This window comes from Miniopterus schreibersii (genome assembly GCF_964146895.1).
Source record: "Miniopterus schreibersii genome assembly, chromosome: 3".
Classification (NCBI taxonomy): Eukaryota; Metazoa; Chordata; class Mammalia; order Chiroptera; family Miniopteridae; genus Miniopterus; species Miniopterus schreibersii.
Window position 1 is genome coordinate 53,977,790 of NC_138103.1, and position 17,383 is coordinate 53,995,172.

Genomic DNA, 17,383 nt, shown 5'->3' on the forward strand with positions numbered 1-17,383 from the left:
TTTAATAAAGATAGATACATTTATACCATCCTGCTCATTCCCACAAGTACACCTGAAAATATCTTGGGGAAATTTCTGAAAGCAAGTAGGAGGGGGTAATTTTTTTGGTATATCTGACCTAATCACAAACTGCACCACCTTTTAGTTAATATTTAAATTTACTTTTTGATCTTGCCACCTATTAATAGCCCAGATTTTTCTTTGAGAGAACATTAAATTCCAAAGGCCTCCAGAAGCCTCCTGAAGCTTGTGAATAATTTAAATGTTGAGCAAAGTATAGTCTATTGAGTCACTGTTTCAACAACAAATATCCAAGCAAATCATCAATAAGAAACTGATAATAGTTACATGAGAGTTTAACATCAAAGTTATCCCATATGAACATACAATTCTGCCTCCTTAATTAAGTGTTCTTTTGTTTAAACAGAATGCACTATTTAGTTATTCAGGAAAACTGATAATGCTAACACACTGCTAGACAAAGTTCAGAAAATCTTGATGAAAAAAACTACTCAAAGAAGTATTAAGTGTTGGGAATCATACCTCAGTACTGTGTGGCTGAACAAAATGTGTCCACTCCCAACAGGTCATTTTTAGAAATGAGATTTTATAGGCAATCAAATACAACAACAAAAATGCCTGAAAGATAATACATCTCAGCATCTACATGTCAGTGCAATGAAAGCTTTTCTGAAAATGAAATGGCCTTCTTTTAGAACTCTGGAATCCTAAACTACCAGACATTTCAGGAACTATTTTGGCTGAAAATGAGATGAGAGATTTTTCTTTTTCGTAATTTTTATTACAGTGGAAATGGTTTTTGTATTTCTAACAGTTTGACAAGAGCTAATTACAATGCGCTCATCTGTTTTGCGGACTAATTTGAGCCATCGGGCATCAACACCATAGACATGCAGCAGCATTGCAAATGATACGCATGCTTCCTTTGCTCCAAGAATTTGTACTTGCTATAAAAGAAAACAGATTTGGACAGCCCTGAAAAACTTGGGTTTGGTTTGAAGAAAACATTTCAGAATTACATTAGAGCTGGCCTACAAGTGAACTAAAAATACCTGCTCATCTCAGTGGTCTTGGCCCAGGGCCTTTCCTTTTACTGTAAAAGTCAGGCTGTTTGAACAGTTGGAGTTCGGCTTGCTTGCTGTCTAAACTAGTGTTCTCTGATAACTTCTGTTACCATTGAAACACAAGCCCTGTTGCATTTAAGAGAATGTTTAGAGGTATGGAAAATAGCCAAGAGAAATGTATACTTAGTGTTCAAACCTCTAGGCTTCCCGTGCAGTAACTAGACCACTTAGATCTGTTAAGAAATGAGAGAAAGACATTCATCAGTAAACATTACACAGCAAGGGTAAAAGATGGAGTAGAGTAAAGGAGGCTGTTAAAATCAGCCTAAGATGATTATTTGAATTGCAAAGAGAAATGTTCAGACATAGCTAGAGCTGCTAAACATAACTCTTGAAGTTTTTCCAGAACAGAGGGGTTGGGGGGAATGAGACCAGTGAAGGAGAAAATTAGAAAATTATAAGACAGAATGGGAGATGAAGTTTCAGAAGCTGGTAAGATTGCTGAAATATATGATATTATTAGGTCTTAAATCTATTTATGAGGATGAACATTTAAAAACACGCTCTCTGACTGGCTCTTTGATTTTAAGATTGAAATGAAGATATTGAATCTGGACAAAGAATAACCAGTAGTAACTGCTAGGTTATATTGTTAAGGATTAAAAAGAAAGATCAGAAATCAGTAGCCCAGGGAAGTTATTCACGATAAGTTGGGTAAGTCTGAGCGAGATAATTTTGAGCAGGGATGAATCCGAATGGTACCAAACATCCCAAAACTTGGCACAGTGCAACCCTCTGCATATCAGCTACCGTACAAAAAAGCAGTCACTATAATTAATCATCTGCTTTTTTAAAGGTGTTCCTGTTCAGTTAAATAAAATGGGGAATATAAGGACTACAGGACTAAGTTTTAAAGTAACCTGTATCACAGACTTCACTAACATGTGTTTGGCTTGTTGGCTAGGTACCCTATTTTTTGGCACAGTATACAGAACAGAGGGAGTTTCCCCCCATGAGCAACTCAGTGCCAGCTGTTGCTCTAAATATTGTACCTGTTCACAATGGAGATAGCTTTAATGCCAGATTTCAAGCTTAGGGGAAATTGTACGTTTTGTACATAAGTAAACATTGGTATCAGATTTGTGTGTCTAGACACAACACTTGCACACACAAAGAGGGGAGTTGATCAGTAACATACTTTAAAAATTGTAATGGTAACAGATTGATTTCTTTAAACATGTAAAAGGTGTGGTAATCTGTAATCTGCAAGAATGACTTTGCATGCAACCTGATTTGAACTCAGAACTTCTATGAATGATAAAGCTATTAAAATGAAAAAACATAACTGTGTTTGGTAACATGGTAGGCATTACAAACTTCTAGGTAAAGTACTAATTTCTAATGAAAGGGACCTCAGAGAATCAACATTCTCCAGGTGACTACAGGCATTTGTAACTTTCACTCTACACCCAAACGTTGACTAACATTAAACTCACAACATTGCAGGGATTTCTTATCAATCATTCGTGTGTGGTGGATGTGTTGTTCAAGCTGGACATACTCTGGGCTTTGCATTTTGGAGTTGTCAGTGTTCTCAAAGCAAAGCCAGAGACTTTCATCTCTGACTGATAAAAATGACACAAAATATCAGTACAATTTGTAATCTGAGACAGAAAAAGAAAATATCTAAATAAATAAACAACTTCCCAAGCCTTCTGGCTGGCAGATTCTATTGATATAATATCACTATCAAGGAAAGTACTGTGCATTGTGCTGTCATTAGTTGATAGAACCATCTTTGAGGTTTTAGTCCATTTGGCTGTGGAGATTGTTCAGTAGGTGTTTCCATGGATCATATGTAAGACATCTTCAAATGAGTCCTATCTAGTTGTCACACTTGGCTTTTTTAATGGATGGAGTCAAGCCATGCTTTTTGAAAAGTCACGAAAGTACTAAGATTGTGGACTTCAAGTTTCAGATAGCAACTTCAGAAACCCAGTGTACAATTTCACATAGTAAGGAATTGCGAGTTTCTGATGTGTATTTTATAAGTAGTCTTAGTAAGTCTGAGTAAACAATGATTTTTCAACACTATCAGTAAATAAATGAACTAAGTTATAGCATATGCATTTGATTGAAAGCTGTGCCTTTGAAATCAACCAATTTCTCATTTTTATTTCTAATCCTAACCATATACTCATTGTGTCACCGGAACAGACATAGATGGTTCTCTTGACATTGTTTGCCTAATCAATATAAGGGACCATTTGGTAGAGAGTGCACTTGATTTTTTTCTCTAAACACATAAACCACACACGCACACACCAAAACACAACACAAGTCTTGTTAGCTTGGTGCCTGGGTGAAACTACACAAAAAGAAAGCAGCAGAAGGAACCATGGCAGTTCTCATTCTAATTGAGAGTGGGGAGAAGCCACTGTGTGTGAACATGAATATGAGCCTGAGAAGGCTCCCTGCGTCATCGGTGGCATGACCACAGGAAACAGCAGAACAAGCTGGAGTGTTATGGCGGGGCTAAGGTTGTCACCAATTCCCTGCTACTGTTTGTTTTAGAAAATTGTCCAAGCAAAGCAAAGCCTATCTTCAAGAGAGCAACATGTCCTACTTTAAAACCACCTCGAGAGATCTATCATGATGTTGGAATTAGGTTCATTTTGCCTATCTTCTCTCCCCTGTTGAATGGTGGTGGCACAACGGCTTTAGCGGAACCAGCCAGAAGTGAGAACAGGTGGTGATGCCATCTGGCTATTTAAATCAAGGTGAAACCACCCCCTTTCCAGAAGAGGCAGTTCCAAAGACCCTGAGGATGTGTGTAGCCTGACTTAACCCAAAAGGGAGTAAATGGGCAGAGGTTTACTTCCAGTTTTCTGTAGGCATATTGTTAAATATTAAACATTAATAGATGGAAAAAGAGAATCTAGTGCAAATGCTTATGAGTGAGTGCAAATTTTCCCCTCTACTGTTGTCTTACCCTCTATCCTTAAGTTATATTCGTGTCCTCATATAGGACACCTACCCAGCCTAATTTGGTATGCCGTTGTATATATACCTACTATTTCTTCTTTTCTAAATTAATTGTAGGATATTCTATTGTCTATGTGAGAAATGGTCAATGTCTCTCCAAGAGGAGCGTTGTTGGCATTAGGACAGGAAAATGCCCCATTGTGGTAGATTGTTCAAAGTGCCTGAGGGTGTTCATCCCCCCCCCCCCCCCCCCCCCCCCGAGCGCCGGAGCCCCCTCCCTCTCCCACAGGCACCGGCAGCTGTGGGCGCCCCGCGCTTTCACACGCCCCGGGGGAGAGGCCCCGCTGCGCCCAAAGGCGGAAACGCGCCCCCTCTTCGCTCCCTTCTCTCCTTTCTTCCCTGCGCCCAAGGGCTAAGGAGGCCATTGGCAGGACTAATTCACAACAGTATTTGCAGTTTAATTTGGAAATTTTACAGACTTGATGGCTTTGTCAGATAGAAAAGCCAGAGATTTGAGGTCCCACTTGATAGTCCCTAGTTTTCTTCTTTATTTTATTTTATTTTTTATTTTATTTTACTTTTTAATTTATTTTTTATTTATTTTGTTAATCCTCACCTGAGGATATTTTCTTCATTGCTTTTCAGAGACAGTGGGAGGGGGTGGGGGGAGAGAGAGAGAGAGGGAAAGAGAGAGAAACATCCATGCGAGAGAGACACATCGACTGGTTGCTTCCCACACATGCCCTAACCAGGCCGGGGATCGAGCCTGCAACCAAGGCATGCGCCCTTGGCTGTCGAACCCAGGACCCTCAGTCCAAAGACCAACACTCTAACCACTAAGCAGAACAGGCTAGGGCAGTTTTCTTCTTTAAGGCCAGTCTTATTAGTAGAGGTGAAATAGTTTTGTTTTAGGGATTAATTAATCAAAAATAACAAGTTTTTATATATTGCTAGGTATCTTTAAGTTTTTATTTTTTTAAAACATTGCCTAGTTCCCCAAAAAGCAAATACTATGTATTTATTGTCTTTCTAATTTGAGGCCCCTCTCACGTCAGAGAACATTCCTATACCAAATACTCTCTGTTAGGGCACGCATATATGTATTTTTGATATATTTGCAAAAAGATATTGTTGAATAATGAAACAGAGAAACATCAGAGGATAAAGGCTGGGTGGAAAATGGGTTAATACTGTGAAGGCCTGGGTGTAAATGTGTTAAGTTTAAGAAAAAAATGTATTGAAATTCGGGAGGAAAGGGATTTTCTAAAAGGGCCGTGAAATAATTAATTGTTTTGTAGGAGATGGCCTTTCCATGTAGGCAGAGAATTTTTCCTTCACTTCTTTCTGAAGAGACAGTCGAAAAGAGAATCTCATCTCTTAATTAGAAAGAAAAATACTCATCAAACACATCTCATCACTGGAGAGCTAATGATCCACAGCTGTTAGCCTGAAAGGGCAGGCTTTTTCCTGAACAGTAGGAAGTGTTAATCATTTTGGATGAGATTTCTTTTTAAAATATACTGTAGTTTGCAAAAGAATAGGATATTCAATATTCCAACTTAAATGATTTCTTTGAAGTGCGCTCCCCCAGGGATGCTGTCATGTGTCGCACTGAGTGATCGTTGAACGCAGGCATCTTCACTGTACTTCAAGGAGCGCATCAATTGATGGGAGGATGTGAATGGCCTAGGCCTGTCTGGGACACTAAAAACCCCAGACTCAAAGAAATAAAAACCATGCCTGTCTTGCACCTACTAAGAAATGGCATTGCTTTAAAATCTTAATATTTTGAATCGTTCACTGTACTTCATATAATTTAACTAGTTTAAATATGAGTGAGAAGCTTTGGCCCATCTTCGTCAGCTTCTGAATAGAAAAGGGTTTTTTTGTTTGTTTAATCTTCAAGTGAAAGGGCTTTTTTTTTTTTTTTTTGTCTGTAAAAATGTAATTGGCTCATTCATTTTCCAATCTCTGCCTTTACAGCCACCTTGCTAACCTCTTCTAAACATTTTGGACAGAAGAAAACTCCATTTAATAGAAATACTATGAATAGCCAACTTTTGATATTCAGAGCCAAGTGAGATAGTACAAAAAAAGGAAGAATGAAATTGGCTCCACAAACCTTATTTCGACCATTAGTTTTTGACCTCTTTGCCATACCAAACAAACCTTTACCAGAATACCTAGGAAGAGGTATTCCATTTCTTTCTACTAATGCAAAAGTAGGAAAAGAAATAGAGGTACAGAAATCTACAAATTAAATAATTATTCCCTAAATAATTGATACCTTGAGGTCATCGACATTTGCTGTGAAATCCTTCACCTTAGAGGCAGTTGAACGTTGTGGGAAGAGCACATCGGATTGGGAATCAGAAGACCTGGGTCTGCCACTCAGCAGAGGGTGTCCTTAGACAAGTCTCAAACTCCTGATCCTCAGCCTCCTCATTTGTAAAATAAAGATAATAGTCTCTGCTTTCCCAGCCTGCCTCTCAGGACTTTTCCTCTAAAGTTCATTCTATGCCATGTGATGTAAGATATTTGATAGGACAAATTATGTTATTTACCTTTCAGTAAATTATAGATTCTCCAAAACGCCACTCTGAATACTTATGATTTAAATGTAGATTGCTCTTAAGGTCTGGCCCAAATTGATAATGAAGGATTGCATTTTGTGACGTTGAGGCTAATAGCATTGGCAAGATAACATTAATTTAGATAAAAGGTATGTAGATTTCAAAGTGAAAAAAATTATGGACAGGAATTGACATTTATAAAACTACTAGTTCAGAACAAGATTCTTTTATATCTAGGGGCATGAGCTTGTAAAAAATTGTTAACATTTAAAAATCTGATTGTTTCAACTTCAGTATTCACAAAATCCACACTGCATGCTAATGCCATTTACTAGTAATAATGAGTTTCTGTAAAGATCTGGGGATTTTATTAGTAAAAATTTTAACTGCAACCCCTGTGTTTAACACTTATGACTTCCTTCCAACAAACCTCTTCCTCCACGACCCCACACAAATCCCCCTAAGGAACACCACCCGTCCTCTCTAACTGATCAAAAACAGTTATTATACTGACTTATCTTGTAGTATTAGTTTAAAAAAATCTCATAATTTTCTTTTCAGTAATAATTTTAAATATGAAAAGCAGTAAATTAGCAGTACTTACACTTACATAGTACTTACACTTATATAGTACTTGTGACAAAACATTTTCACCTTTATCACATCACTTCTTTCCATAGCCAACTTGTGAAATAAGCAGGATAACCATCTCCATTTTATAGATAATAAACTAAAATTAAAGAGGAAAACTGACTTGCCCAAGATCCTATGATGATCAAATAGCAGAAATAAAATTAAAACCACTTTTTCAGGCTTCTGGTCCAGCCCACATTGTCTCCTTGGAGAAGAATATGTATCCGTTAGTTTTTGCTGTATATAAAAAAACACACCACTCCATAATTAGTAGCTTAAAGTAACTACGATTTATGTAGGGATGATTCTTTGGGTTAGCAATTTGGACCAAGCTCTGCTGAGTATTTCTTCTGTTCTCAGCAGGACTCACTCCTGTATCTCTAGTCAACTTCTGGCCAGTTGGGCAGCTTTGCCTCTGGATGCTGTCTGGCTCTCAGCTGGGATGATGGAGGCGACTGTGCCACATGACTTGTCCGGCAGCCGGCTCGCCCGGGCTGGTGGAAATGGTGGCTCAGGGTTCTAAGAGTGCAGAGGGCAAGGCCCAGTGAGCAGGTGCTTTTTTAAGACTCTGTGTTCATATTTGCTACTCTTCCCTTGGCTCAAACAAGCCACATGACCAATCCCAGTCTCATTGTGGGGAGGGTATTACAAAAGGCATGTACACAGGGAGACAGAAACAAATGGGCTCCTTTCTGCATGTAATCGCCGCAAGCTAATTATAAAAATACTGAAAATGGCACTCATTTCATCATCTTTTCCTCCTGTAGTTGACATGGCCTCTTTAACATAGCTCTTAGGATTGAAACAACCAGTACCTATAAATTCTAGGGAGATATAACAAAAGTGATGAGCTGCAAAAGGGGCCAAAATATTATATGTAGTATAAGGCAATATATTTCTGCTTGTAATAATACCTACCGCTCAGTGAGCACTTTATAGTTGCCAGGCACTAGTCTAATTCCATCTCAAATCTGCAAAGTAAATACTATAATTTTCATTTTTCAGATGTTAAACTAAGAAATCTAGTAACTTGGCCAAGGTTACATAGCTAGTGACTAGAGAGCTTGGATGTAAACGCAGGCCTGATTCAAACACCCATGCTCTTTCCACTGCACCACACTGCAGCAGCTCCTGAGGGATCCTGTGGTCATGGCTGCAAGTCCATGGCAGATTGACAGAGAGCTTCTAACATCCAGGATAATGGATAAACCTCTCAATATCCTGTTTTCTAATGAAAGAGGTTACGTGTACTTATTACCATTTGACTGATGTCTGATGAAGGTTTTATGCAATAGAATTCTAATTGTAAGTTATAATAGCTACATAGTGATTTCAAAAAGAAAACCACCCAATTTTTAGTCTCTGTTGAGCAAGGATAGCTAATGTAGGGCTAGAGGTTTTGTTTTAAATAGGGGCATGGATTCCATTAAAGTAAAATGTAGGTAGTCAAAGTTTACTTGTTAAAAGCATGGGGAGAGAGGGGGAAAAGTGAGATTGTGATAGAAAGAGAGGAAAAATAATGAAAGAATGCCATAGTGATGGAGTCAAAGGAAATTAAATACTATATAAGTGAGCAAGAGTCCTTATTACCTAATTTAACGTTGAGAAATTCTGGAATCACCGAGTCCTCTTTCCATGTCCCACAGAAGCGAAAAGGGGTTCTGGAAGCATTGGGCCAGGATAAATGCTAGGCATTTTATGGTTTATATTTATATTCTGTGGCTGGGTCAGTGATTTTTTTTTTCTTTAACCTCATTTTAGCCCCATTATATCTCTCCCCTCAACCACCCAAATCTATCAAAAAGTGTGGTCAGGAACAAGGACAGATCTTGCATCGCCTTGGCCGTCCTGGGGTTTCTCTGAGCTGCCTTCTTCTCTTGCTGCCCTAGTAAGACACTGGAGACCCACCCTTACAAGTTGTCTTGGCTTTTTGTAGGAAAGAGGAAAGGATCAGTACTGGTGTCGGTGGGCCCCAGGGAGAGGAGAAGCTCAGTGTGGAGAGAATGAGCTAAACGATGCCCTTCTTCCTCTAGAGGCTCTTTATTAGAAGATCCTCCCCTTACCAAGTATTAGAAACATCGCTAACACTATAGGGAGCCATTGCTTTTTTCTTAGTGATTCTGAGCAATCTCAGTCCAGAGAACACGTCATATCTTAATTTGAACACCCAGTATTACATAGCACATGATAAGTGTTCAATAAATACATTTTATTATTAACGTGAACTTTTGAGATCTGCACTTTGATATGCAGAAAGAAAAAATGCTTTCGTGTTTGGAATTTATTCAAAGGTCTCTTGTTTGTTTGTTTGTTGCTTCATTATGTGTTTTATTCCCATCCCCTTATTACCTCCCTTTTGGCACCATAAGCTTGTTTTCTATCTGTGGGTCTACTTCTATTTTGTTTTTTCATTTATTTTGCTCTTTTAGACTCCACATATAAGTGAGAGCATACTGTATTTGTCTTTCTGACTTTATTTTAGTCAGCATAGTACCCTCTAGGTCTATCCATATTGTCACAAGTGACTAGATTTCATTCTTTTTTATGGCTGAGTAATATTCCACTGTATATGTATACCACATGTTTATCCATTCCTCTACTGATGGACATCCAGGTTGCTTCCATATCTTGGCAAATAATGCTGCAATGAACATAGGTGGGATGCATATATCTTTTCAAATTAGTGTTTTTGTTTTCTTCAGATATTTACCCAGAAGTGGACTCCTTGGTCATAAGACAGCTCTAATTTTAGTTTTTTGAAGAATCTCCATAGTGTTTTCCATAGTGGCTGCACTGATTACAACCTTACCAACAGTGCACAAGGGTTCCCTTGTGTCCACTTCACCAACACTGTTGTTTGCTGATTTATTAATGACAGCCATTCTGATTGGTGAGAGGTGGTATCTCATTGTGATTTGCATTTGCATTTCCCTGATGATTAGTGATGTTGAGCATCTTTTCATATGTCTATTGACCATCTGTATGTCACCTTGTGAGAAATATCTATTCGGGTCCTCTGCCCATTTTTTTATTGCATTGTTTGGTTTCTTGGCTTTAAGTTTTATGAGTTCTTTATATTTTTTGAATATCCACCCTGTATCAGATGTATTATTGGCAAATATCCTCTCCCATTCAGTAGGTTGTCTTTTCATTTTGTTGATGGTTTCCTTCACTGTGGAAAACTTTTTAGTTTGATTTAGTCTCATTTGTTTATTTTTTCTTTTGTTTTTCTTACTTGAGGAGATATATCCAGAAAGATATTGCTAATGTCAGAATTTACTGCCTATGTTTCCTTCTAGGAATTTTATAGTTTTAGGTCTAACATTTAAATCTTTAATCCATGGGGGGGGGGGGCTTGTTGTTGTTTTTGTATATAGTGTAAGAAAGTGGTCCTATTTCTTTTTGTTTGTTTGTTTTTTGGGTGTGTTTTTTTTTCAATCATCTGTCCAGTTTTCCCACCACCACTTAGTGAAAAGACTGTCTTTATCCCATTGTGTATCCTTGCCTCCTTTGTCATAGATTACTTGACCTTACAAGCAGGGATTTATTTCTGGGCTCTCTATTCTATTCCATTGATCTATGTATCTGTTTTTTCACCAATACCATACTGTTATAATTATTGTAGTTTTGTAGTGTAGTTTGATATCAGCCTATATGATACCCCTAATTCTGTTCTTTTTCAAAATTTATTTAGCTATTCTGAGTCTTTTATGGTTCCATATACATTTTTGGATTAGTTGTTCTAATTTTGAGAAGAATGCCATTGGTGTTTTAATAAGGATTGCATTGAATCTGTATATTATTTTTTGTAATAAGGACATTTTAACAATATTAATCTTTCCAATCTATAAATAAGGTATATTCTTGTATTTAGTTGTATCTTGTTCAATTTCTTTCTTCAATGTCTTATAGTTTTCAGAGTATACTGTTGTTTTGGTTTTTTAGATATTTTCAATATCATGGACTCCTTGTTTAGTTACCAAAAAATTAGATTTTTAAAGAATACACAATAGGAAAAGATGCTATTTTTGTACTGCCAGAATCTATGAAATTAATGCAGTTTCTTCCTTAGTCTCTCTCTTCTATATTTCTCTCCATCTTGAGTTCTGGTGCTCATGTTGTGAGGACATATCAATAACCATAGGTATTCATGAGAAGTGTTGTGTCAGTTTTGAGTGCTGTATTTTAAGACAGCTACTGATGTATTGATTTGGATGTGGTGAGAAGGTGTCTGCCATATAGAACGCCGGAAACCACACCCTGTAACTGGTGCTTGAAGCAACTAGTGATGTTGAACCTAGAGAACAAATTAGCATGACAGATGTCTTGATTGCTTACAGGATTATCATCTAGAAAATTTATTCTATGCAACATCTAGCCTATAACTAACACCAATACATGGACTTACAAGGAAGTTTATTCTGAGCAACAACGGGACTCTAACACCAATGAGTAGATATTACAAGGGGGGAATGTAAATATGCTTAACAGGTTAAGAATGATTACAGTTGGTGATATTTAGCAGTGGAATCATATGAGACCAGACCACACTAAGTCAATTGAATGTCCTTGGAAAAAGCAATCATGTAGGAAACTGTGGTCAGACCATAATACACAAGACAGTCATGACTGCATTGACAATATAGAAGGAGAATCTTTTTAGAAGTACTAAGGTACTTCTATCTTATGTGCTTTGGAGAGGAAGTTCTTAGTGGCATTCCAAGTTACAATTCTTTATACATTTTCCTGAAGTCACTTGGTTTTATACAGTGGCTCTATAGTACATTTACTAATGCAAATAATTAATAAGGCTTATATTAAATGTCTTGGGAATCCAGTGTCCACTTATTCATTAATTCAGCAAACATATATTTATTGAACATCCATTGTGCATCAAGCACTGTTCTAGGCTGTGGGGATAGAATCGTGAATAAAATGTGTAAATCTCTACTCATAAGAGCTTATATTCTAGTGATTACCTAAATTTTACACATAAATGTGTAAGGAATTGGTATGAATTCTAGCCAAAAATAGTATTCCCTTTACATGTGTTGATGTCTGCCAAATTTTCTTTAAGTCACTACCTGAATAAAGAATTACCTTTGAAAAATGCATTTTAATAGAATAATCATAGTCATCAATTATAATTTATGTCATCTTTATATTGTATAAATTTCAAAAATTAAAGGAAAATATTTTTTTTCCTGGAAGTCATTTTACTTTTCTGTTGAAAGAAGAGATACGGCTTATGTTTGATGCATTGACATGTTTGAGATTTTTTTTTTTACTTTTTATTCAGGAACTTGACTCTATAGTTACCATCTAATTCTGTCCAAAATTCATTTCTTGGGTTACTAAACCATTATTTATGCTTTTGGTGTCTATCCAAAACAGTGAGGCAGAGTGACTCTCTAAGGCTCAGAACCTGTCTTCCGGCCTTTAGACCAGGGGTCTCTCCACCACTCCACGCAGTTTCATTTTCTCTGCGCTTTGACTAGGCTGTAGACTTGGCTGAGGTTTATTAAGAAGACTGTAAATGGCCCTTGCTGCTGTTCCCGACACTAGTGTTCTCAGGGTAAAACCCCTACCCTTCTGGTCTATCAAATGCCAGGTGTCTGTGTTACCATCTGGCTCAAATTCCCAGTTATACTATAGTTCGGCTAAATCCTAGCAGGCAGATGACTTTCTAGTTTTCACTATTAAAATATGCATTACCTGAAGACCTTAGTCGATAACTAACTTTCTGAGTTTTGTAAAGCATTGCTATCATTTACACAATAATGTGTTTTGAGCACTTACCGGATACTAAGTAGTGTGTTAAATCCTTAAAATGCTTCAACTATTTAATTCTCACAACCTCTCAGGTAGATGCTCTTATCATCCCCATTTCACAGAGGAAGAAACTGAAGGGAAAATATGTGGGGTGCTGAAAGATTACAGGGCTAGTTAACATAAGAAGTAGAGTCAGGCTCTTAACTACCAGCTGACTTTACATGACCTTAATTTAGCCACAGCTGCCACAGACCTAGAAAATTTCAATGATCTGTCCAGGATTATGAGAGTCTGGTGGGGATGTGGGAGAGTCACACTTTAGAAGCCAATGCTAGTTATTTACAATGCAAATACTCTTAGAATGGTTCTTTTTGCCTACCTAGATGAGTTCTTAATCTAATATTTGTCTCACAATTTTAAAAAATCATTTATATACTTGAAGTAGGTAGTTAAAAGATATAAAAGATAATTGAAATAGACATTTAAAAGTTTTCTTTGGCAAAATTATTTTTTTAAAATAGCTTTTTTATTTCTATGGTAATACTGAATGTTAAGCCAATCCTTTTTTTATACTTCTTGGTAGCAATGCTTTTATTCATAATGTGAAATCTTTGAGGCTGTCTTGTATAGACTTGGTATTTTCATCTGCCTATTATGCTTGTTACACTGTGTTATCCTAGTGAGATTTTTTAAAAATTCCCTGATATTAAATAGTGATTCATTCTTTATTATTAAGGCAGATAGAGCTGCTATTTCTAACAATATAGTAAAGCTCATTTTGCTGCCTTTTTTAACTTTATTTTGTTCAACCTAACAGTAATTTCACAGGAGAAAAATTAAAGTTGCCTCATCAACAATGTAATGATCAGTTTTTTCTTCATAAAAATTAGGCAAAGTAAAACTCTTACCTGTGACTTTCCAGGAGCCACTGTGCTTTTAGAAAAATGCCTAACAAGTTTTAGGGCTTTGTTTTCAAGATAAATCTTTCCGTTCTGAAGCATTTCGTTTTGTGTTTTTTGAAGTGGAGTATTGATAAGAGAGTCCATTTAATGAAATTTAGAGTTAACTCATCTTTTTTTCTCTCTTCTCTCTCCTCCAGCTCTTTCTCTTTGTTGTCTGGAACTTTGAGCTCTACATGATACCACTGGTTTTGTTGCTGCTGCTGACATGGAACTACTTCTTGATAATATCGGGGAAAGATAACAGGCAACGTGATACAGTAAGTCTCTATTTTCTTATTTGTTTATGTTTTTGTTCTTATTCCTAGCCTCTCTGACAAGATCAACATTGAGTTTGGTTTTACAAAAAATACTCAGATTTGGAGAAAAGTGTTATCAGTTCAGAACTAACAACTCTTTGGTTCTAACACAATAGAAAGTATTCACTGTTTCTAACATTACTCATCTTGTAGGAGCTAAAGTCAGGAGCACATTGAAGTGTGAGTTATGATTTTTAACTAAAAATTAGTTATTCCAAAAGATTATTTCTTTCATTCTCTTTGGGGTTTTTTTGTCTTAATGAATTCTTAATTAAGACATAATATCACAAAATTATTAATGATCAGGCCAGATGAAATGTATTTTATTTAAGACATTTCTCTGTTGTCTGTCACTGGAACAAAGGAAGGATTGATGATGGTTGTTAGCCTGCACAAGTACATAAAGTACCTTAATTCAATAAACGTTCACTGAACTACAGTAAATATCCTGCTCTGTGTCAGGTGTATTAGGAGACCGGCTCAAGGATAAAGAGCTTTCATTTAACCTAGGGAAGGTTATACTGAACCCCTGCCCTCTCTGGCGTTTCTGAAAGGTTTTAGAATATGCGAGACCTTCTCTCTCAAAAAGAGTTGTAGACTGAGAAGCAGAAGCTAGCCACACAAACCACATTGGTTGTTCTGCAACCTTCATTCCTCTTAGATTATCTTAGTCTCTATACCCTTAGCAAACATACAACTTCAAAAAGCTTCCTCATATATAATACGTGGCAGGGGATACTTCTCCAAATAGACATTTGCAATTTGATAACTCCATAGACAACTGTTGGCAAGAATTTAAAATTTTGTCAAACATGAGAGACCTTGGTAGTATTATATGCTCATCAAATTACATAGATTTTTATTTACTTGCCATTAAGGGTCTCCATTTGATTTATAATCAGAACTTTTTGCCAACCACTGTACCCAGGATAACGCAGAAACGGAGTTATTTGTTCATCAGCTTAGTAGCAATATGTGATATGTTATTATAATAGTTAGCACCATCATGGTTGCACAGACATACCTATGACATAAAAGAATTTCCCTTTTAAATAAGACAAGGAAAGTACACTTCAAATGGTAAAACAAGCAAAATATACTCTTCAAAATGATTTTCTTTATCATCAAAATAAAAGAATCCTGATGCACAACCATCAAGTACATGGAAAAGTTGCCCACAACACATCTTTTAGTTCTCTCTCTCACTAGAGTATAGATTTGGGAGAGGATAGTCTGTTCATCTCTATACTTGCCTCTGTCTCCAGCACGAGCTTTGCAAATTAGAGATGTTCAAAACATTTTTTATAAAGTTTAACAAACTAAAGTTGAGATTGCTAATAGATATTTTAATGGTTAGACAGTATCAACAGACAAGAAGATGTTATTGGTGAGGATTTTATGGATATATTTTTAAATTGCACACTGAGAGACAAGCCCCAAATGCTATAAGCACTGGTTTCATGGGGACTCGTGTACTTTTGTCAATTAATACAGGATGTTTTCTTTAAGAAAATAGGACTCTCTCAGACAATTGCTTTTTTGTCCTTTTACTTCAGGGAGATTGTTCAGAGAGAATATCTACTTTTCATTCAGTTGCCTTGAGACAAATTTGCAAATAAGATTATTTGCAAATAGGAAAAAGTGGTGATTTAGTTTCAGCTTCCTAATCCTATAAGAGAGCTTATTTTCAATATGTAGTCATTGGTTTAAGTATTCTTAGTGAAAAATTCTGAAACTATAGACTTTGCTTGTTATCTTCTCCAGAATATACCTGCTTTAGCTGGAAAGGTTCACTTCTAGAGGGGAAATAATAATATATAATGTATCCCCTTGTACTTAAAATTCTCAAGAATTTTTATAAACCTATTGAAAAGTTACATGTTATAAAAATTTTTCTACTTCCTTTTTCCCCCACAAAAGATATAACTCCAAAATAGTACTTGCCAAATCTTTCCTTTTAGGCACATCTCTAACAGACTCCCCCGTTAGGCCATGGACAACATTTTATTCCCAGCACAGCCCACTGTGAAACATTGTATAGTCTAACTTTCATGGAATGCCAACTACACTCCATAACTCCCAGTAATTGCCCTTTATTTGCCCAAAACACACATATCCACATATTCTGTTCTTTCGAGGCACCAGAGCAGCAATCACAACGTTTCATTCAGCTTCTCATTCACTGGCTCAGTTGAGACCTTATGTAACTCTTTAAATCCAATTTGTCTAATTATGTGTTTCTGCCATACCCAGCTGTGCATTTGAACTGGTTGCTCCTTTTGAAAAGAAACCTGGATTATACTTTGCTGGTTACAGATTTTTATATATATACGTGTACCTCTACAAATACATGTACACACACATATATACATATATATTTACACACATATGTAAATTAAGGGAAAGTATTTATAGGGCTGCCATGCTGTGCTTAAGTGACTCTAAGGCACAGTGCATAGCACTGGTAGAATAGTATGTTGCCCTAAGTCTTTATTGGTATCCCCAAAACAATGCAGACTTTTTTCAGCTTGTATGAAAACTTTAGGGAATGTCAGAAGTGCATTAATTACACTGTTGGCTGATTCCAAACTATGAAACTTTTTGTTGGAGGTTGGGGGTGGAGAGAAAAAGAATATGAATGAATTATAAATGAATTTTCTTTCATGAAAAACAAAATCATCTGTACATTCTGCTGAGAAAATTCAATTAGGGTGAAAATTATAAAAATATATAAATCAAAGTGACCTTCGGGTTTGTATAGCAAAGAGAGAAAAGGAAATATTTCTTACATAAGTTAAAAGAGACAAGAAAATAAAGATGAAAAGATGGGAAATTCTGTCTTCAGCATATTGATTGATAGTTGAGATTAATACTAAAATAGGGAAGGGGCTCTTTGTTCATTGTTTATTTAGGAGACCATTTCCTTTCTTGGAGACTTAAGTTCACAGGAGCTGAAACCCCCTATCTTTGCCCACCATGGTGCCTGTTCTTGTTAATGAGAAAAGTGACATGTAATCCTTGCTGAGTGCCTTTTGCTACCCTTAATGAGCTGACAGGGTAAGGAAACGGCCCTTCCT

The 17,383-nt window shown here is 36.6% G+C and overlaps 1 protein-coding gene across 8 annotated transcripts in view; it reads left to right on the forward strand.

Annotated features, from left to right (window-relative positions):
• MCTP1 (multiple C2 and transmembrane domain containing 1) overlaps nt 1-17,383 on the forward strand; it is a gene marked incomplete at both ends in the record, with an annotated part of 426,668 nt that overhangs the window by 323,232 nt on the left and 86,053 nt on the right. For all 8 annotated transcript variants that reach the window (XM_081131855.1, XM_081131856.1, XM_081131857.1 and 5 more), the window contains one exon: nt 14,148-14,267. In XM_081131855.1, the coding sequence (XP_080987981.1) occupies nt 14,148-14,267 (120 nt within the window). The remainder of the gene's footprint in view (nt 1-14,147; nt 14,268-17,383) is intronic.